Raw genomic sequence first — 21,212 nt, 5'->3', positions numbered from 1 at the left:
GAATTAACAATGACCAGTTGAAAAAAATCACCGATTGTGATTGAAACGTCCATGTAAATACTACACCAATTTTTACAGATAAAACAATAACTAGGTCATAGTGAATAACAGTGCATATAGTACCTTAACTGATGACAAGACAACAGCAGCGTTGGCATGGGCCAGTCGTGGTGTCACACGCTCACATATGCTCTGGGCCTCCTTCTCATCCTTAGGGTTGAAGTTGGCAAGTGAGTCGAGGATGAAGATTTGTCCCCATCTGTGTAGGAAAAAATATTTTGTAGCAACTCAAAATTGATTAAATGTCAAGAAGTCTAGAAATACAATGAAATATAATAGTATGATAAATGGAACTAACTCTGGCAAAACCATGCCCTTGTCTCCAAATCAGAAAGTCTTCAAATCAGCTTAAATTCCAATGTATTGACCATCTTAATACAGACCGAAAATATAAATTATCATATTTTTGCTATTTGTTATCCAATTTTAACATTTTTTGCATTAATTATTAATTTTTGACCTCTAGATTACACAAATCAATGGTAATGTTAGTAGTCTGTGAGTGGATAAATATACCTGGATAAACCGACAAATTGCCTATTTTATTTCACACATGAGAACACCCCTCAAAAAATAATAGAACAGTTGAATCTTGGCACCAATCACAAGCGGCCCCGATCTTGTTGGATTTTCCGATCTTATTGGATTTATATTTTGCAATTTTTGATTTTGATGATCTATGTTTTGGATCTACTGCATCCTGCCTGCTACTGGGATTCATTTTGCTGTGCAGTTCACCATGACCGGCAAATCAGAATGTCCAATTTGTTGGGACCCTAGGCCCAGTCCTAAAGTGGACAATCATAAGGCTTGTCCAGCTTGCAGAGAGTGTGACGCGGAAACTCCTTGCGAGATTTGCGTACGATAGGCGCCACCTCAATTTGTGGTTATTACAAAGATCTCATTTTTCATTTTTTGAGACAAGAGTCTGTTCCTGCTGTATGAATTCATGGAAACTTACTCAGTACATTCGTTGAGGGCAGTGAGAAGCTTGTTGATGGTAGAGGTGCTGAGGTCCAATCCAGCAGCGGTCGGTGAGGCTTCGTTGATTTCAGACAAAGCAGCTACTGCATTGGCCACAACCTGTAAACCAAGCAATCAATCCATCATTAAACCAGCCAATCATTATATCAGTCAATCATTCAATCAATCAGTCAATCAATCAATTAGTCAGTCAGACTGTCAGTCAGTCAGCTAGTCAATCATTCAATCAATCATTCTATCAATCAATCATTTGATCAATCAATCATTAAATAAATCAATCTATCATTCACCGGTAATCAATACATTATTTATTCAATCAATCAATTAGCCATTTAATCATTCAATAAATCATTTACCCAGAATGGTATATGGTAACCCCAAAACAATTATTTAAAGATACGAATTATATTCAATATCACAACTCTTTCCTACCATAGGATTAGAGGCCGTCAGGAGGTTCCTGAGTTGCTCTGTAAATCCTTGGTCTTCTACCAACTGGGGGTTAATGTCATACAGCTTAGCAACACACACAGCAGCGGTCTTCTGAACATAAGGATCTTCATCTTTTAGACACTTGCGCAGTGGCTCGCAGAGGTATTCTGTGATCTTATCCACTCGGATACATCCCATGGTTCTGACGGCAAGGGCGCGAATCAGTGGATTAGGATCCTCACAATCCTACAAAATTACAAGTTTTTTAATACTTTGCAATATTTAATATTTTGTGGTGGTAGTAGGTGGTGATCATGGTGGCAGTGGTGGTAGTGATTAATATGGTGAAGGTGATGATTATGGTAGTTGTGATTGTGGTGGTAAAGGTGACGGTTATGGTTGTTGTAATTGTGGTGGTGACAGTGATTGTGGTGGTGGTGATGGCAATGGTGATGGTGAGGGTCATGGTTATGGTAGTGGTGATTATGGTGGTCAATCATGGTGATCATTGTGGTGGTGGTGGTGGTGGTGATGATGATGGAAGAGATTAGAATAGTGGTGATGGTTATGGTAGGGGTGTTTGTAGTGGTCAATTATGGTGTTCATGGTGGTGGTGGTGGTGGTGATGATGGTAGTGATTAGAGTAGTGGTGATGATGGTTATGGTAGTGATGTTGGTGGTGAGGAAAATGATTGTGGAATATTTTAAACGCAGTGGCAATGACGATATGATGACCAGAATCAGGATAGTACCTACCTTGACAAAGGTATTGACAGCCATAATTGCCATATCCGGCTGGCTTTTGGCATAGTTCATCAGGTAAAGGTAAACAAGCTTCTTCAGTTCCAAGTTATCTGTCTGCATACAATTGACAACATCAGGAAACAAGGCACTACGCAAAAGCAATATAAGAAAAACATATATAAAGAACAAAGTTAATTAATGAAAACATGTATTTTTAAGGCAAGTATGTATTAGTCTTAGAATGTTCATGCTTCTATCAATGTGTGAGACTTGGTCTGTGTTTGTAATGGCTAAATTCTCTTACCTAACATCCTTGCCTACTGTCATGCTTGCAATGACCTTTTTGACTGCTTCTTTTTTCTTCTCTTTACGTTCGCTATTCAGATCTGCTTTTAGTTCAAAGATTTCACCCTTCTTGGTGGTGGTAAAATATTTGGAATCAGACATCTTGGTCAGGTTTCTTTGCTTTGTCCAGATCTAAATTACTCCCTGGATAAGTAAAAAAAAAAAATATTGATATAAATAAGGGCAAATAGAAAAATTTATTAGATTATCACTCCCGCCCACATAAAAAATTCGGGAAATATTGATGCAGGAATAAAAAAAAAAAAAAAAAAAACTTTTTTTTGCCGCATCAATTATTTCAACGGCATGAAAATAACAATGCAATTTTGTGACTTCAAATACATTTTCTTTAAAAAACTATAAAATTAAACCAGTTTTTTTACAATATTTTCTATTACAGACCAAATGTAAACAGTCCCTCCCTCATCGATAAAAACAAAAGCAAAATAATCTATTGTTCCGTTTGAAAAAAAAAAAACCGCCATGACAGGCTTCCTACTTCTAACTGAGTCTAGGTCCTAGGCCAAGCTTCTGTACCACTCTATCCAGCAGGCAGGTGAGCACAGACCTAGCTAGGGCCTTGACTGGGCTGACCAAATCCAAACCGGTGGGAGGTGGCTGTCTACTAAACAATCACCTTACAAAAACCACCTAAACCATACTAATTTTGAATAGAAAATGAACCGAACATATCTACAAATACAAAATAATTATTTATTTATGTGAAAAGAAAACGATAGATGAGATTGTACTCGATTTTAACAACAATAATTACCGTTTCAACGAGTCTCCCTTGTCTAAAAAATGGCCTATCCCAAAGTTCCACATATATCGGCCAAGTGGCTCACACCCTAGAGTACGTGAAGCGCTATTGTGTACGTGGCATTGTATTAGCACTTGTGTGTGCAACCGAAGGATAGTTCTCATGGGTGTTTGTTGGTGAGTCACCTGACCTTTAGTCAGCTGACTGGCCTGACCGCGACCGAAAAAATGTTATTTTGAGTTGACTGCCTGGTGTTTGGTTAAGGGAACATAGTGTGTTACTAAAATCCTTCACAATGCTTTGGTGGCAGTTGATAACCTGTGTTCTTGCGTCTCATATATTACCATGCTTGGCAGTTTTACCAAGTGTGTTTGTTTCCGTTCAATATGACCAGCAAACGGATACATTCGAAATTTTTGAAGAAAGGCTATCCGGAGCTGTTGCATGGGCTAACTACACTGACGACGTAGAGGACACAGGGTAAGCCTAGCCTAGTAGTACTGTAGTAGTATTAACTAGGCTATACACATAGAAAAATTATTAGATTATCACACTTTAAAAAAAAAAAAAAAAAGTGATGAGGCGGGCGTTTTTTGTTTTTTTTTAAATGGAACAATAGAATATTGCTTTTTTTTATTGATGAGAGAGGGACTGTTTTTATTTGGCAAAAATATTGTAAATATTGTATAAAAACTGTTTGAATTTGATAGTTTTTTTTTAAAGAAAATGTATTTCCAGTCACTAAATTGTATTGATTTTTTTTAAGCTGTTGAATTGAAGTAAACGATGGGGGTGGGCGGTGGTATGCCATTGACCCCTAGGGGGAGGGGCTTAATTTTTTTTAAACAAAATCTCCCGCTTGCAACTTGGTCTAACTTGGCATCTATGATACCGGTTACTGATGGTTGTTAAAATTCAGATTTTTTTTCTTGATTTTGATACACAGTGAATTCAATACAGATTCAGTCATGTTGTAAACATCAAAAAATAAGAAAAGTTGAATCCATTTACTGAACTGACATTTTTAATTAAATGGTATGGTGTACATTTGCAAAATAGTGTATTCCAACTGTGTTTTTGTTAACCTTTTCAATTCTTCAAGTTTTAACAATTTTAATTTACAGAATTTTCCTTTGCTATTTTATTTATTTCAAGACTGTTGCCGTTGGTCTGTAGTAAAATTTTGTCTTTTTCTTTTCTTTTTTTTAGTTGGTCCCATCTGACAGTCACCACAAATCCAGACTACGACGATACAGTTCAAGCCTATGCTGCAGGGGTTGTGGAGGGGTATGTGTCCGCAGGCCCCATCTACATGCATTGGATGAACATAATGTCATCTTATTGCCTTCAGATGAGCGACTACTGTAACCGACTTCAAGAGTTTATAAAGACCAACATGGAGTGGGTGGCAGACCAGATCAAGGACAATCCTGATGATCCATACTTTCACCAGGTGATGGCAAGCTTACTAAAGCACTTTCCAGACTTTCAAACTTTATTTGACAAAAACATGTGACATGCCTAAATATGGTCATGATGACATCACATCATGACCATATATAGGTACATCATGACTATATATGGGCATACAACAGTTTTTTTTGTCATAAGAAAATTTGATTGTGTGGACAGTTTGATTGTCTATACTGGGTCCCAAGTCTGCTAGAGTCTCCCGGAAATTGAGAAGGTCTCCAGCACTCTCGCAAGCAAGAAGAATCTGTCAAAAATATCTCATCTTCGACAAATTCACAATATTTGCATGTTTTTAGTTAATACTGTACTATGAATTGGGGCCATGGTAGAAACGTAAAAATTTGTCAGAGGGCCAAATTTAATTTTCAATTGAATACTGAGGGCATTTCATTTTCAATTGAATACTGAGGGCCGCATGCAAAATCAGATTTTTTTTAAATTGTAAAATTTGTGCCTTTGGAAACATTACATTTTTTCCATTTTGGAACTCTCAATCAAAGATATTTTAAAATTATAATTGTATTATTCTTTTTACAGTTGATCTTGCCTAAGTCGAATCCAAAAAAATATTTCCATTGAAATATTGTTTCGACTTAGATAAAATTACAGATTGTTAATTAATGGAAAACACAACAATTTGGCATGTAAAATAAGATCGACTTAGAAATTATTCGACTTAGGCACAGGCGACTTAGGCAAGTTTAAATGTATTTATACTGATAATAGGCAGCGGGCTATAACAAACAGGGGTTATCAAGCCAAGGAAGGGAGGCAGTCCACACAAATATGATTTTTAATTACTTTCGCAAGTCCCAGAAGTAGTTGGCGCAACTTTTTGTGGCTCGGACTCTTAACCTTGAGGTCAGGGGTTTGAAACCGCTCGATCCCTGTGCAAGTCAATTGTGTCCTTAGGCAAGACAATTTATCTGCGTTTGTCCCTCTCTACCCAGGTGTATAAATGTGTACCAGCATATGCTGGGAAAGTAAAACAGATTGCAGTGCGGGAGGAGTGGTGAACCCTTCACAGCCTTCTACAGTCTGGCTTAAATGCCAAGGAAAAAGAGATGGCCACTCCAGCCTGTGAGCCCAGAGCTTCGGGTTTCGACCTTTACCTTACCTACATAAGTCACATATGGGCTGCAAGCCGCAATTTGGCAACCTGTGCTGTATATGCTACTTATCAATGTGCTGCTACAGTATTTAAATGTGTATTATTGTTATTGAATATATACGAGAAAAAAAATTAATCAGTTCTTTAGCATAGATTCACAGATAATATGCTGCACATTCATAATTTGAATCTTGCACTAAAATCTTCGTTTAAAATGCTGATTTTAGGCGGAACTAATTTTGGAGCAAATGGCTGGACTTGAAGATGGCTATACCAATCGATCATCACAACCAAGATTGAAACTAGAACCTTTTAATTTCTTGTAAGTAACACAGAATTGAAAATATCTAAGCTCTTTTTTTTTTTAAATACCATATTATATTTTTATGTAAGTTGAAGATAAGATTATTAAGATGCTATTCTGCAGCATAAGCATAATCATATAATATTTATTAAGATAGACAAACATTATTTAAATTCATTTTTTTTTAATTCATTTAGTGCAAAATGAGTGAAGGATTGGTAATAGCAAACTTCATAACTGACTTTTAATAATTAGCAATGTTTTCCACAAGATTAACATACACACTATGCTCTATTTACATACAGTAGTTTTTTAAAATGTTTTTATTCATGGTAAAAAAATGTTGTCACCGGTAAGACTTCAACCCAGGACCATGGGATTAGAAGGCCATCACCTTAACCATCAAGCTATCAACTCCACTGGCATAATATTACATCTTTAAATTCATAATTTTAGCCTTAAAATTATAAGGAAAAACTGTAGAAGCATTGGGCCAAAAAACCTAAGAAATATAATGGAGAATCTTACGAATTTTATTGTCAGAAAAAAGATCAATAGAATTGTCTTTAAATTGTATTATAAAGCTTAGGGATTCTAGAAATAAAACCATTTTTAGTGGATTCAACTATGCCAAAATGCACAAAGAAAAGGAACTGTGACAGCGACAAAAATTAGCATTAAGAGAGAAAAATCAATCATTAGATTTACAAAACACCTTTTTCAAAATCTGATAATATAAATATAATTTTTTTTTTTACAATAACATTTTTTTCCAGATTATTGCAAATTTCAGGAGATTTAGAAGATTTAGAAGTTGCTCTTGATAAAAAAGACAGAAAACACATGACTGGTTCTGGGTCTTGCTCCGGCCTCATCAAATTGTTGCCTGGCAACAAAGACCTATATGTGTCACATGACACATGGAATGTTTTCAATGCGATGATACGTATCATGAAAAAATATGACTTTGGCTTCCATACGGTTAAAGATGGTAAATATGGTTTTTGTAGCCGTTCATTTTTTGTTCACATACATTTATAATATTTTGAAATAAACTGAATTGATAGCTAATATGATTTGTTTGTTTTTATTTCATGCTCAAAAAGAATTTCAATGAAGATCATAAAATAATTTTTAAAAAAATAAGAAATAAAAAAAAAAATTTTTAATTTAAAAAAAAATAAATAAGTAACTTGGAAAGAATAACATTAAACATCAAAATGGTAACAAAGGGCACAAAAAGTTTAGTGGCCAAGCAGTAAAGACATGGGTGCTATGTATATTGTTTTTAATCCATGTAAACTAATTCAGTTTATTCTTTATCCAGCTTACTGGCATACTACTATGCATGCAAAAAAGGCAAACAATTAATAACTGTACAATTACAAATTTAACTAACAGTGTACTGATTCTTTTCCAGGCCAGGAATTGATCCCAGGTCGAGAAATGTCTTTCTCATCTTATCCCGGTGCTTTATATTCTGGTGATGATTTCTATGTCATCAATAATGGTTTGGTATGTATGTCTTTTTACTATATCTCGTAAATATTAATTAGGTGATAACACCATTTTATTTGTCAATTCAGTACAACCATTATTTATTTGTAACAATGCCTATAAGATAACTCTATATTTATTACATTACTAATGAAAATAATAAAAAAAATTTTATGTTTGTCTGTTTTTGTCAATTTTTTTAGCGTACTTTATTTAAAGATTATCAGAGGAGGGCATAATTAAAATAAAAATTAAATTTTGTTTTCTTGCTTAGCAAAATCTGCCAAAATCATGCAGATGGAGGAAAAAATAAAATTTTATTGGTGAATGTAAAATAGGATGGCTAAATGCTTCAAATTTATATAATTAGGAAGAAATATACATATCTTCTCTTTGGAGATTTCAAGCAGCGGAGTGCATAATAAAAATAAAGAATTTTTCTGAATTTTTCACTTTTTCGTGGCATCGGATGTGCTAATTGGCCAAAAGTAAGTTTTAATTTTTATTTGAAATCATCAATATTTGCAGTCGGCGGGTTTGCTAAACAAGGTATAAAAATTGTCTTGCCTTATTAGCCAAAAAAATATTAATTTTACTCCAAATAACGTTATTTTGATTGCTAATCCCCAATATTGTGGTTTATGTCTAAAAGCCCCACTGTTGGAAAATGTCTAGAGCCACCACTGCCTGTCTACATGTTGTTCTTGACTGGTGGAAGGTGTATATTTTTTTTGTTGTTAAAGAGTAATGTCCAAGTATATTCATTGGTCATCAAATTGATTTACTATATTTACTTTTAATTCAATACTCTATGATTTTTTTTATATTGTTATTTATATTTCAGGTTACATTGGAAACCACAATTGGTAACAGTAATCCCATACTGTTCAAATACATACAACCAGAAGGGAAAATGTTTGAGATGATTAGAAACATGGTCGCAAATCGCTTAGCCTCTACTGCCAGTGAATGGGCCGATATCTTCACTAAATACAACATGGGAACGTAAGATGCAAAATCTTTTTTTTTTTTAACTGTTGTAGGATAGGATATGAGTATTTTGGGTTTGAATCACACCAAGGATTAACCCACAAAGTCTGAAGACTTGTTTCCAGTGGGATCCTTCTGGTGGTGATTGGGCAGTACACCGGGAGACAATCCCCTACTCTTTTCCGAAGAGTGTACTGTGCTTTTTAACATGCACATTGGTCATATTGCACACTGGACCAATGACTTAAACGTCTCAGTACGCTATCGTAACTTGTATTTCTCCCGAAACTCAAGGAGTGCAGCGATGGGGACCTAGAGGTTTTCACGGTTCAGTGCACACACAGTGGCTACCGCCAGTTACTCTCTGTAGTATTTTTGTTTCTTCTAATAATATGCTTTAATGTATTTGAACCAATGCTTCAGCACTAATAATGTCATTTTATAACGAGTAAATCAAATTTCAAAATATCAATGATAAAATATGCCATGAACTTTGAACTGTAGAGTCTTGCCTACTTATTTAAATATTTTGAATTGCTTTTTTCTCTCCAAGGTATAATAATCAGTGGATGGTCGTCGACTATAAACAGTTTACTCCAGGCAAACCACTACCAGACAAAGGACTTTTGTATATTTTGGAGCAGATACCGTAAGTTTCATCAAAATAATGTCAATTTTCAAGTATGGTTTATATGCCTTTGAGTTTATTTAATTACGTTTTTTTTATGTTTTTTTAAATATTTTTTTTCAGTGGAATGATTATAGCAAAGGACATGACGGCTCATTTAGCGAAGACGCAATACTGGCCAAGTTATAATATTCCGTAAGTATTGCTTTCTTTTGGAAGATAAAGTATGAAGCTGCTTTTTAATTTTTTTTATTTCTAATTCTTAATACATTTTCATAATTGAAATTTGCATTTTAATGCAAGAAATCTCAAATCACTTCAGTTTCCTTGGTCGCTGAATTCATAGTACAGTAGAACCTCGTTTTTACGTACCCCAGTTATACGAACCCTCGGTTTTACGTACGCCTCGTATGGACAATGACGTCATCAAAAACCCCGAAAATATTCAAAACAAACGGCCCTTTTGAGAGCAAACCATAAGTAAAAAGACTATAACAATAAACTATAACAATAAACAAATCATAATGCAACGTATTTTCATTAAACAGCAACGTTGATTGAGTCTAATACCGGGTTGTTATAATCTAAAACCATGTGAACTGAGTGAGATGAACAACTACCGATGGTGCTCAAAATAATTGCTTTCCTCCTTAGCTTCATGGAAGAACTCGTCTGGTCGAATTTTCCACACGAAGTTGGGTAGACATAGTATCATACACGAACGCTAATTGGTTGGCTCGCCCAGCGCATAGCACATGGTTGCTGTTTCACATACACAAACGCTAATTGGTTGGCAGCGCACATGGTTTTAGTTTGTCTCAACAGGTCCAGACAACACCACAGCTCTGTTGTTTAGAATAGGCCTGAAGGGGAATTCCCAAGTTATACCTTTGTCGTAGGTAATCTTACAATATTTTCATGTTCTTTATTTTAGTTAAATAAAAGATATAAAGTCATGAATTAATACACTAGACACATGGTTTTATTTAAACACTTTATTATGACATCGTAAAGTGATGAATAAAAACACTAAACACATGGTTTTATTCGTAGGCCTAGAGGCTAGATCTAGCCTAGGTAACATCGTCCGTTCGTACATACGTACTTGAGCGTTACGTACGTATTAGGTCAAAGGTTACCACAAATTTAACCCAACCTCTATTTTACGAATCCCCCGATTTACGTACGCCCTCTGGTCCCGTACTGTACGTAAAATCGAGGTTCTACTGTAGTCTTACCCAATGTGCAACCCTTCTCCACCTCCTGACGGAGTATTCTAGTTGTGCTGCAAAGATCTGCATACAGACTTCCTACCAGGAACCTGTTTAGGTAAAGGTAGGAGAATAGCCCATAACACACGGTGTCATTATGCTGAATTGCATATGGGTGTGGTCCATGATTAATGCAGTAGCCATAGAGAGGCGCTTATAACTTCATCTCCACATTTTTCCAATCACATCTTTCCAGAAATCAACCATAGCATCGAGGTAACTCCTAACTCCCAACTCCATTGCAGCTTCCTAAAGTTGCAATGGGTTCTTTAAAGTGCACACAGGCCAGATGTGTACACTGGACGTCCCATTTTAAGCCATTATCCAAGAAGAGTTGTTATTAGCAACCAAACCCTGAGCGAGGAAAGCAACTGGAACGAGCGCTGATGTTCTATAGATGGCTGTATAAAACTGATAAGTCATCCTTGTACATTCATTCATAGTATATAGTAGTAGTTCCCTTTTCCAATTTACAGATATTTTGAAGAGATATTTAATACCAGTGGGTGCCGTGAAAATGTTGAGAAATATGGAGACTGGTTTACGTATGATAAATCACCACGAGCAAATATTTTCCGACGTGATCAGGTTAAGGTCAAAGACATGGAGTCAATGATTCGTTTGATGAGGTGAGTCTTCAGAAACCAAAATAGTTTGAAAAAAAACATTTCCATAATGTAACAATTAGAGATCAGTTTGAGACCATTAGACTACATAATTAAATTTATTACATCTGCCAAGGTGGTTATGTATTCACTGCTGTCTTTCTGTCTGTGTGTTACTAAGATTACGCAAAAACTAATGAATAGATCATCGCAAAATTTAGTTGATTGGTACATAAAAATCGAAAATGCCATTCAATTTTTTTTAAACAATTTCAAAGAACAAGGTCAAGATCACAGAAATCCACTTATTTATGCTTGAGCATAAAAGAAAATAATGGAATCTCCCCTCATATTCAGGCAGCACTCAAGAAAATAATGTACAGTACCTGAATAAGGTGATTCCATTATTTTTGTGAGGATATGCTTCAGTTTTGCCCATCACACACGGTCTGCTTATTGTTTGTATTCAGGCACAGGGTAGAGGTGTGCACTCTATGGAGTCACTGCTCTAGTTTTTGTTTTTTTTTTTGTTATTTATGTAGCACCTTACTTTGCAGATTCAAAGCAGCAGCAGATTCACGGTGGTGGGGCCGTGGGCTTCTGAGAGTGTTAATTCTGGTCATCTAGAGGTGCTATAATCATAAGTTTTCTTAAATGATAAATATCTGTGAAAGCCCCTCCTTGGGGCCCTGTATTTCAAATTCCTGGATCCTCCATTGCTCAAGGTTACGAACCAAACCATTCCTGCTGCTCTAAACCAGTTCTACATTATCATATATGGGAAATTTTATGATAAAATTTTTACTTCCCCCACTTTATTTTTCCAGGTATAACAACTTTAAATCGGATCCATTCTCACGCTGTGAGAAATGTGACCCTCCATACAGTGGAGAGAATGCTATAGCTGCACGCTCTGACCTCAACCCTATAAACGGAACATATCCTTTTGCCGCAGTTAGTCACCGTTGTCATGGAGCAACAGATATGAAGGTAAACAACCACTGTACTAATTTACCAATTTAGCAATTAGCAGATGATTACCAGAAAAATATTTTATAATCTTTTTCTCAGGATTAAATTGTTTTCAGTATATTTAATTTCCAACTATCCCAAAATTGGGAAGCAAAGCCTCCAAAATTTGGCATCCACCCCCCAACCATACAACCCCCTCCGATTACGGAGTAAAAGAAAGTTGTAAAAAATTGCCTTGTACACCTAATTCCTCAGCAAGCATCCATTCAGTTTCCTATGGCACACCCATCAGTATCCCCCTCCCCAACCCCCATCATGAATGTTAACACACATCAGTTTTGATTGCATTCTTGGCACCAGAGAATATAATCTTCAAATCTAGTGACGATTCTTTTTTCCCAATTGGATTTTATCATTCATATTTATTAATTAGTGGCAGGCTTCCCACTGTTCAATGAGAACTTGATTAAATAAGTCCAAACAGCAGGGCCTGCGACCTTTATTTAAAAATTTATAACCCAAAACGATTCTGCTCTTTATCTCTCCAGGTAACATCTTATACGATGCACAAGACCATGTCAATGATTGCTGTGGCTGGACCCACCTCTGACCAACAACCACCCTTCCAGTGGAGCATTTCTGACTACAAAGACAAACTCTTTCATTTAGGACAACCAGATATCTTCGACTTTGGCCCAGTACATGTAAACTGGAAAAAATAATCTTAGACCCAAACAACCATTGTTATGTAAATAGTGCACACTGAAAATATGTTGTATTTTTTGTATAAGTTGGAAATTTTAACAAAAACTAATTTATCGATAAAGATAAATTGCATCTGCTGTAATCATTAAAATACCTTAATATTGTTCATGCAATTAGATTTGTTAAATTAATAACAAAATAATTTTGAAATAAATAAGTATAAAAATAAAATTATGGGTATTTAGATGAGTATTTCAAGCTTGTATATTTAATGTTTAAAGAAAAAGGTATGACTTTTTTTATTAACATTTATAAAATGAAAATGTCTGTCCAAGAATCGTTGGGGATGGAGTGTTAAGTGCTCAAACTCATAGGCTTCAGGTCAAAGTATCGAATCACACATCATGCAGTTAAGCTGCATGGAGGTTAAGATGCTTGCCTTCCAAGATTATTTTTTTCATGACTGAAGCGTCTCTATACTCCCTAAGCCTTGTTATGAGATTTAGTTTATAGCTAAAGCAAATTGTACAGGTATCTCAGTTTAAATAAGCAATTTTAAAATCTAAGAATTGTAGGTTCAAATAATCTTAAACTACCCAGCCACCAAATTGGAGTCCAGTTGAATACAAGTTCACATTAATTTGATCTCTTAAGAGTTTAAAATGAAAAGATTCCAATCTTCTCGTTCTGTGCGTGAAATGAACAGAGGGGTGCCAAGTCTCCCAAGTCCCAGAAATTGGGAAACAGCCTCTTGCAATCCCACAAGCAAGCAAGATCCCCGAGAAAATAAGAAATCTCTCGCAAATTCATATTTGTATGTTTTTACTACTTTGCTGGAATTCAACACTTATATGTATTTCCTTGCACAGCAAAATGAAATTAAATGCTCATTTAACTAGGTATCCCGGAAGAGATTTCCATCAACATGGGACCCCTGCGAACACAACGCTAAACCGCAGCTATGTTGAGTTTTCCAGCTGAATCTGGTGGTATTGTTGGTTATATTTATCTCTTCACCACATGATACACTTCTGTATGTACGTATGTGCCAAGCGTTTGGCGGCCGCACTTCTGTGGTGTTATTATGGAAGTGAGGCATGTTCAAGCAGAATGGACTCTCTTCCCTTTCTGTACTCTATTGATCATTAAGAATTTTCTAAAATGTAAAATGTTGTTGTTTATAAGTTCAATTTACTGTACTATACTCATACTAGTCATTATCAGGGGTGTTTCTATGGGTTTTTTTAGTAATCTGATAGACCAAACCACCTCTTCTCTTTGTATCAAAATGATGATAAAATTTATCCCCTTCCAACAGGAGCACTTCACCACACACCCCTCCACCTCCCCAAAAAATCCCCCTAGCTGTCATATGATTCCTGCATATTTTTATCAATCAATTATTCTTCTGGCTTTTACATTAAGTATTTATTATTTATTCTGTAGTTATCTATGATATTTTATATTATTTATATTAACAATGTATATTCATTCAGACCAGTTGTACAGTATTTACTTTTCTTACTTAAATTTTCTTAAAATACTATCATAAGCACCATATTTGCTTTAAAGATCCTACAAAACAATAGTACTGAAATTAAATTGGAAAATGTAATTCTAGCCTTTTGAAGCCTCATCTAAGCATTGAAAGGTTACATAAAAGATGAATTATTTATGGTCCATTGAAAAAGTGTTGATGATTGTGGTGGTCATATTTTATGCTGTACACCCCAAAAAAAAAACCATAACCAAGCAAGCTACTGTACTTTATATATTCATGGTTTGAGTATGTCAACATCAGGGAGATAATTTTCTGTACTTAATAAAATTATTTGTAACAAGTTGGCAATCAGCACGTGTCATTGTAATGGATCTTTCTTAAGCCAGCAACTCCCACACCGTGAGTGAGTACCTGGTTTAAGGGGCAACTTCATTGCCAGACTGTCCTCATAACCCTATATTTACGTTGTAGTAAACAACCTTGTATAATATGAAAATTATAGTAGAAAGGTTGGCCCTGTGGCATTTTAAATCCTAGACAAACTTTCTGCGCTGTCCATCATGTTAGTAGTTAAAACCCATGTTCCAGGGCACAAAATATGGATTAATCTTTTGCAAATTAGATCAGCATGAAAATATTTTTGGGTTTCTTAATTTTCAGTTTTTAATAAAATTCACAGACAAACAAATCGCAGATGTTATAAGTATATTTTGTTGTAAAAAACTTTAATCAGTTATGGAAAAGCAGCATATAAATTTCTTACATTATTGTAGTCATAGCAATGAAGAATACTCTTGTGCTAATCTTAATCACTAGCATCACTGCTGTACTACCGCCATAATAATTCAAGAGACTTATATAGCACCGTGTCCACCATTAGGTACTCTTGTAACCCAGGCTAAAAACAGAAAACAGGGATGTCAAGCCTGAATTCAGTGGGTGAATGGTTGAAAATATTCATGACCAAATCTCTGCCTTGGAAGTGGTAGTTGATATAATGTTGAAGTATGATTTCAAGAGATGAGACTTCAAACTAGATTTAATTGATGCTGGGTTCATCGATTTTCTGATGGGTAAAAGTAGCTTGTTCTAGATTTTGGGGTGCTTAACAAGGAATTATCATCACCATCCAACATCTACAAACAATCTTATTGTTCATCAAATGAAATATAAATTAGATTGACAAGATAAATATAAAGGACTAGTATTATCATCATTGTCATAATCATCAGCAATTATCATTGTCATAATCATCAGAAATTATCATTTTCATCACCACTATACTGTAGTTTAGTTTTATACAAGTAACTTTTTTTAACTTATGTTAAAAATTCCTATAACATACATTTTTTTAAATTTAGTAGAATCTTCAAAACATTGACTACTTGCAGCATAGAACAATTGATTTGCGTGAGTTTACGCCATGTCTTAAAATAGACATAACAATCTCAGCACTCATCATTAACACCGTTAATTGACCCCTGACCTGTATCCCTTGTTCTTTGCCCCCCCCCCCTCTTATTTCATCTAGTTTATTAGTTGCAAAAGCAGCACACACAAATCTGACATGAAAGTAAAACACTCATATTTCCAGTGGGGTCCAAGACAAATATCTGACCAATCAAATTGCTTCTTTCGTTATTTAGCATTTGAACAGAGATCATTTATTCCTTAAGAACACTGATGAGCTCTTGGAAGTTTGTAGCAAACCACTTAGCATTCTCCTGTACTTTGGGTCGCACCTGGTTACCACCAAATCCTATAAATGCGTCCTGTTAAAATAAAATCATGTTTATTTCATATATCAATGTCCGTTATACAGGTAATTTTAATAACTGTATATTCCATTTCATTCAAGATCATTTACATGAACAATGTGGAAGATAATCAGTGGCAGTACCAGCAGAGGTTCAAAGGGAGCAAATACCCCAAGCTGGACAGGCCTGGATGCCGGATGCCACAATGAGGTAGCTGACCAAAAACAATTTGCCTATATATCCAATCCCTAATACTGAACCTTACCAGAGACTATTCATTCAAAATGGTATATTTATTCAAAATTCAAATTAAGACATAAAACATAGCAGCCAAAAGGCTGAATTGCGAATTATGTTAACAATTAAAACCATTAAAAAAATCAAACAGCAAAGATAAAAAAACAAGTACATCGAAAAAGAGAAAAATATTGACCCCCTATCGGCAAATTCCAAGACCCTGACTGAGGTTCTAGTCCGCCCACCTTGGTTTAGATCCCTTGTCGGACCCCCTATCGGCAAAATTCTGGAGCAATCTCTGAAGCTAACAATAATCATCAAAGTATGTAATTATGGTGACAATCAATGCCGTAACCAGGGTGTGGGACAATATCAGGGTGGACCCACTTTACGCATAAATTCAAATAATGTCACCACTGTTTCACTCAATGCTTTACGTGGAAACTAACTATGATGCCCCTAGTTTTAAAATCGCACCTCTTTTTTTTGCTTGAGTGTTATAGAGGGCGCACTAAACCCGGAAGTGCTTCTTGATGTTTTTGTTTTGATTTTGCTTAAATTCTAAATGACCAACCACAGACCTAAATTTCCTAATATATTTAATATTCAAGAGAGTTTGCATCCAGGGATCTTTGTTTCACAACATACAGTATCTGACCATGCTGGCTGTTACAGATCACAAGGCAAGAAAATTAAGATGAAGATGGTAGGTGGTAATTTTACACATTTTTATATTAAATTTGGACAGTTTGAGGGGTAAACCTTATTAGCTGAATTACAGAAAACTGGAACTAGGTTTTAACAAGGAAATAGACTTTTAGACAGATAAATGTATGGTAAATAAAAATAAAATATATTTTTGATGACGTATTCTTCGACTACACCACACAATGCCTAAAATATTCAGAACGTACCTTTACAGCGTTTTTTTAATTTGGCGATCAAACAGCTAATATTGAAATTTCTTTTTAAATCTACACTTATCAATAACATTTAAGTAATAATTTCAAAGTAGTAAAAAAAAAAAATCTAGCTCTGAATTTACCGTAAATTACTGATTACTGATTACGATGGCGTTCGTCTGGTTTTCATTGCCGGCTAGCAAACGGCGTAGCCAGTTAGTGTGTAAACAGCCTGAGCCCTGAAATTAGGCTCGGTTCATTGTTTCACTGTGGTCCTGTACGTTTCAATTACATTTGTTTTTATTTGTTCATTGACAAGTGTAACTGTACTTTAAATAAGTGTTGAAGTGAAATAACGTTTCGATAACTAAATAAGGAGTAATGTGTGTGTTTTGCCATTGTATTTTTCGTTCGCGATCGTTAAAAATCTACCCGATTGGCGTTAAGCTGTGACAAAGTAATGACAGAACGCAAAGGCTCTACGCCAACTAAAAATACCAAACACGCAGCAAGAGCTCTTCGTCCATGGTCAAACAGTGGTGATGTGGAAAAGTTAACCCATATTTTTACGCAAAAATATTATTAATCTGGACCCATTTTCCTAAAAGTTGACCCATTTCATGCAAAAGATAAGAAATCTGGACCCATTTTCTTAAACGTTGACCCATTTTGTGCATAAACAGCATAATTTAGACTCATTTCTAAAATGTGGACCCATTCTTTGTGGACCCAATAAAAATTGTGTGGGACTCTCCCAAAAGCTGGCTACAGCATTGGTGAAAGTAATGATGATGATACAGTAGAACCTCGTTTTTACGTACCCCAGTTATACGAACCCTCTGTTTTACGTACGCCTCGTATGGACGATGACGTCATCAGAAACCCCGAAAATATTCAAAACAAACGGCCCTTTTGAGAGCAACCATAAGTAAAAAGAATATAACAATAAACTATAACAATAAACAAACCATAATGCAACGTATTTTCATTAAACAGCAACGTATTTTCATTAAACAGCAACGTTGATAGAGTCTAATACCGGGTTGTTATAATCTAAAACCACGTGAACTGAGTGAGATGAACAACTACCGATGGTGCTCAAAATTATTGCTTTCCTCCTTAGCTTCGTGTGGCAAACCATGGAAGAACTCGTCTGGTCGAATTTTCTACACGAAGCTGAGTAGACACGAACGCTAATTGGTTGGCTCGCCCAGTGCATAGCACATGGTTGCTGTTTCATGTACACGAACGCTAATTGGTTGGCTCGCCCAGTGCAGCGCATATGGGTTTAGTTTGTCTCAACAGGCCCAGACAACACCACGTCTCTGTTGTTTAGAATAGGCAAGGAGGGGAATTCCCAAGTTATACCTTTGTCGTATAGGTAATCTCAAAATATTTTCATGTTCTTTATTTTAGTTAAATAAAAGATATAAAGTGATGAATTAATACACTAGACACATGGTTTTATTTGAACACCTTATTATGACATCGTAAAGTGATGAATAAAAACACTAAACACATGGTTTTATTCGTAGGCCTAGAGGCTAGGTCTAGCCTAGGTATCATCGTTCCTTCGTACATACGTTTATTGAGCGTTACGTACGTATTAGGTCAAAGGTTACCACAAATTTAACCCAACCTCTATTTTACGAATCCCCCAATTTACGTACGCCCTCTGGTCCCGTACCGTACGTAAAATCGAGGTTCTACTGTATGTGTATGTCCACATACAACACCTAAGTCAATGAAACAAGGTGTAAAAATGTCAAAAATGCGGAAAAATTAAGAAGCTAAACTGAAGCCCTGTCATAAGATCTTTCCAACTTCCTCTTGTGAGGGTAACAATTACATTACAGTTAAGGACATGCGTAGTAGCAGACTCACCGCAGGAGGGCATGCTTCCATGTCTGTTGATCCGTCACCTACCATCACTAGATTCTTGTATCCATACTTCTTCTTCAACATTTGCACCACTTTTGGTTTTCCACCAGATGCTGAAGTTGGTTGGTCTTCGTCGAATCCAGCAAAATCTCCTACGTATGCAAATAAAAATAATTTATTCATTCAATAAAAGTATTAAGCATTTGTATTCTAAAAAATCATTAAATATGTCTTTGTATTATCATAACCATTATATCATTTTCTGGTCATAGAGTATTAAAACATAGTTTTAATGTAATGTTGAATCTGGGCTTTCTCCTTTTTCTAGTCTCTATCATCCTGAAAGTTGTGCTAACAGGGGTCTTGTACCCTTGGCAGGTTTTGTATCCATCCCAGACAGGTCAAGGAGAAACTTCAGCGTGACCCACTAGTCCACCAGATTAGAGGGCGAGCAATAATAGGTCAACAACATACTTCTGGTAAAGCCTAACTTTGGAGAAACGTATACAAATATTAAAACTTTTCTTTATGATGTTGCCAAGGGTTTGCTTTTCTGAAAACAATGTGACGGGTGTCTGCCAAAACTGAATAGAAATAAACCCCTTAACTGAAGAGACAAATATTTGAGTAGAAGACTTAAGATGAAATCACACAGATGGCAGCAGAAAAGACAGGATGTCAGATATTTGTGAATGTCCTAAAAAATATGGCAAGTGAACCTAAATACATACTGTGATTGTCAATTGTCACCATTGCCATCAGCATTGTCATCATCTTATTATTATCATTATTATTAAATTTTCAACACCAATGTCAGTCTTTTTTTTACTTTCAAAAATCCAGCATTTAACACGTGAAATTTCACATAATTTTAAATCATTTACCATTGAAATAAAATTTGAGTTTATTAGCAAAGATGTTTTCTGTTGGTATACCAAGTTCCTTAGCAACCTCTGAAACAATGCTTAGGAATCCGCCAGTAACCAGGTACACCTTTGTTCCTCTAGACTGAAGTGTCTTCACCAACTCTCTAAAAAAAAATGTGCAGTAATATTTAAGAAACCATACTCAGTTACATAACTCTATACACTTTTCTATTCTTTTTGTTAAATCTTTTTCTAGTGCAAAATATGAATTTTTAAAATATGTACATAATACTCAAATAAAGTAACAAAAAAAAACTCCAATGAATAAAATAATAACAATCTTGCAAGGGACTAAGCTAGATCATAACCATAAGTGGGGCCTACACCAAAATTTTGGGTGGAGCCTACATCAAAATTTTGGGTGGGGCCTAAGCAGGTATTATATCCAGAGGGCAAAATTATGATCATGTTGTCCCTATTATATGTGTATGACATTCTGCCACTCACATGTCAGTTAATCAATAAAAATGATCATTAAAATAAGAAAACAGGAGAGTGATGGAAAAACATTAACTATTTAGAGTATACAAAAAAATAAAATATCATAAATCCCAGCCTACATATACTGTATCCCAATACAATATTTCTGTTACATGCCACTTGTGTAAAATATCAAAACAATGCGAACAAATGAAATCAATTGCAAGAATGAAAACACAATACAACACCTTATTCCATTTGTCAGGCTCGGGGGATGTGCCTCAATAAAGTCCATAAGATGCTGCTTACTTGGTTTAATGATGCCAAGACGAGCTTTCAGGGTGTCACGGAAGGTAACTGTACCATTCATTGCATTTCTCGTTCTACGGAGTCAAATATAATGAAGACATGCTAAATATATTAGATGTACTGTAGTATAGGCAAATTTGAGAGGCGTTCTATTTTTCTATTTCACTTGATATCTTCGCATAGGGCATAGGCTGAGGAAGGGGGTAAGTCATATAAAACCCTTAAACATACAATCAAAACATTTAATTACATATAAAGGATTGAAGTTATACATTTCAGTCACTGATCAGGGGCGGATCCAGTAAGGGGGGGACACATTCCCCCCCCCCCTGTTTTGCCACTCAATTTTTAAATTTCAAGGCACATATTTAAATTAGCGCTCTCACTATCTATTC

The 21,212-nt window shown here is 35.5% G+C and overlaps 3 protein-coding genes across 3 annotated transcripts in view; 1 reads left to right on the top strand and 2 right to left on the bottom strand.

The window, feature by feature from the left end:
- Positions 1-3,473, bottom strand: part of LOC117102494 (AP-1 complex subunit beta-1-like) — a 14,452-nt gene extending 10,979 nt beyond the window's left edge. Inside the window, exons 1-6 of the mRNA XM_033242777.1 lie at positions 3,341-3,473; positions 2,525-2,709; positions 2,233-2,368; positions 1,477-1,722; positions 1,022-1,143; positions 124-259 (exon numbers count right to left, since the gene is read on the bottom strand). Of these exons, the coding sequence (XP_033098668.1) occupies positions 124-259; positions 1,022-1,143; positions 1,477-1,722; positions 2,233-2,368; positions 2,525-2,667 (783 nt within the window). The 5' untranslated portion in view covers positions 2,668-2,709; positions 3,341-3,473. The remainder of the gene's footprint in view (positions 1-123; positions 260-1,021; positions 1,144-1,476; positions 1,723-2,232; positions 2,369-2,524; positions 2,710-3,340) is intronic.
- Positions 3,474-3,523: 50 nt separating this feature from the next.
- Positions 3,524-13,202, top strand: LOC117102492 (putative phospholipase B-like 2). The gene is made up of 11 exons (XM_033242775.1): positions 3,524-3,808; positions 4,538-4,781; positions 6,140-6,234; positions 6,993-7,207; positions 7,637-7,731; positions 8,558-8,718; positions 9,257-9,352; positions 9,455-9,526; positions 11,079-11,231; positions 12,035-12,197; positions 12,728-13,202. The coding sequence occupies exons 1-11, from the start codon at positions 3,624-3,626 to the stop codon at positions 12,899-12,901; spliced, it is 1,653 nt and encodes a 550-aa protein (XP_033098666.1). The 5' UTR covers positions 3,524-3,623; the 3' UTR covers positions 12,902-13,202.
- A 2,408-nt stretch (positions 13,203-15,610) lies between these two features.
- Positions 15,611-20,891, bottom strand: LOC117102493 (phosphoserine phosphatase-like; the record flags this gene model as incomplete). Its single annotated transcript, XM_033242776.1, is given in 4 exon segments — positions 15,611-16,157; positions 19,166-19,314; positions 20,047-20,192; positions 20,757-20,891. Coding segments are annotated over 4 exon segments (538 nt in total), but the record flags the coding sequence as incomplete, so codon positions are not given.
- Between the last annotated feature and the right edge of the window lie 321 nt (positions 20,892-21,212).

The sequence above is a fragment of the Anneissia japonica genome, unplaced genomic scaffold (assembly GCF_011630105.1).
Source record: "Anneissia japonica isolate Jap-2015-1 unplaced genomic scaffold, ASM1163010v1 scaffold287868_len458714_cov195, whole genome shotgun sequence".
Classification (NCBI taxonomy): Eukaryota; Metazoa; Echinodermata; class Crinoidea; order Comatulida; family Comatulidae; genus Anneissia; species Anneissia japonica.
Note: the sequence above shows the minus strand (reverse complement) of the source record. Positions and strands in the feature narration are given on the sequence as shown.

Bases quoted from the DNA above. Each gene is read 5' to 3' on its own strand.
- LOC117102492 (XM_033242775.1), top strand. From the start codon at position 3,624: ATGCTTTGGTGGCAGTTGATAACCTGTGTTCTTGCGTCTCATATATTA. The intron at 3,809-4,537 runs GTAAGCCTAGCC...TCTTTTTTTTAG, and splicing joins GACGACGTAGAGGACACAGG to TTGGTCCCATCTGACAGTCA. The intron at 9,527-11,078 runs GTAAGTATTGCT...TCCAATTTACAG, and splicing joins TGGCCAAGTTATAATATTCC to ATATTTTGAAGAGATATTTA.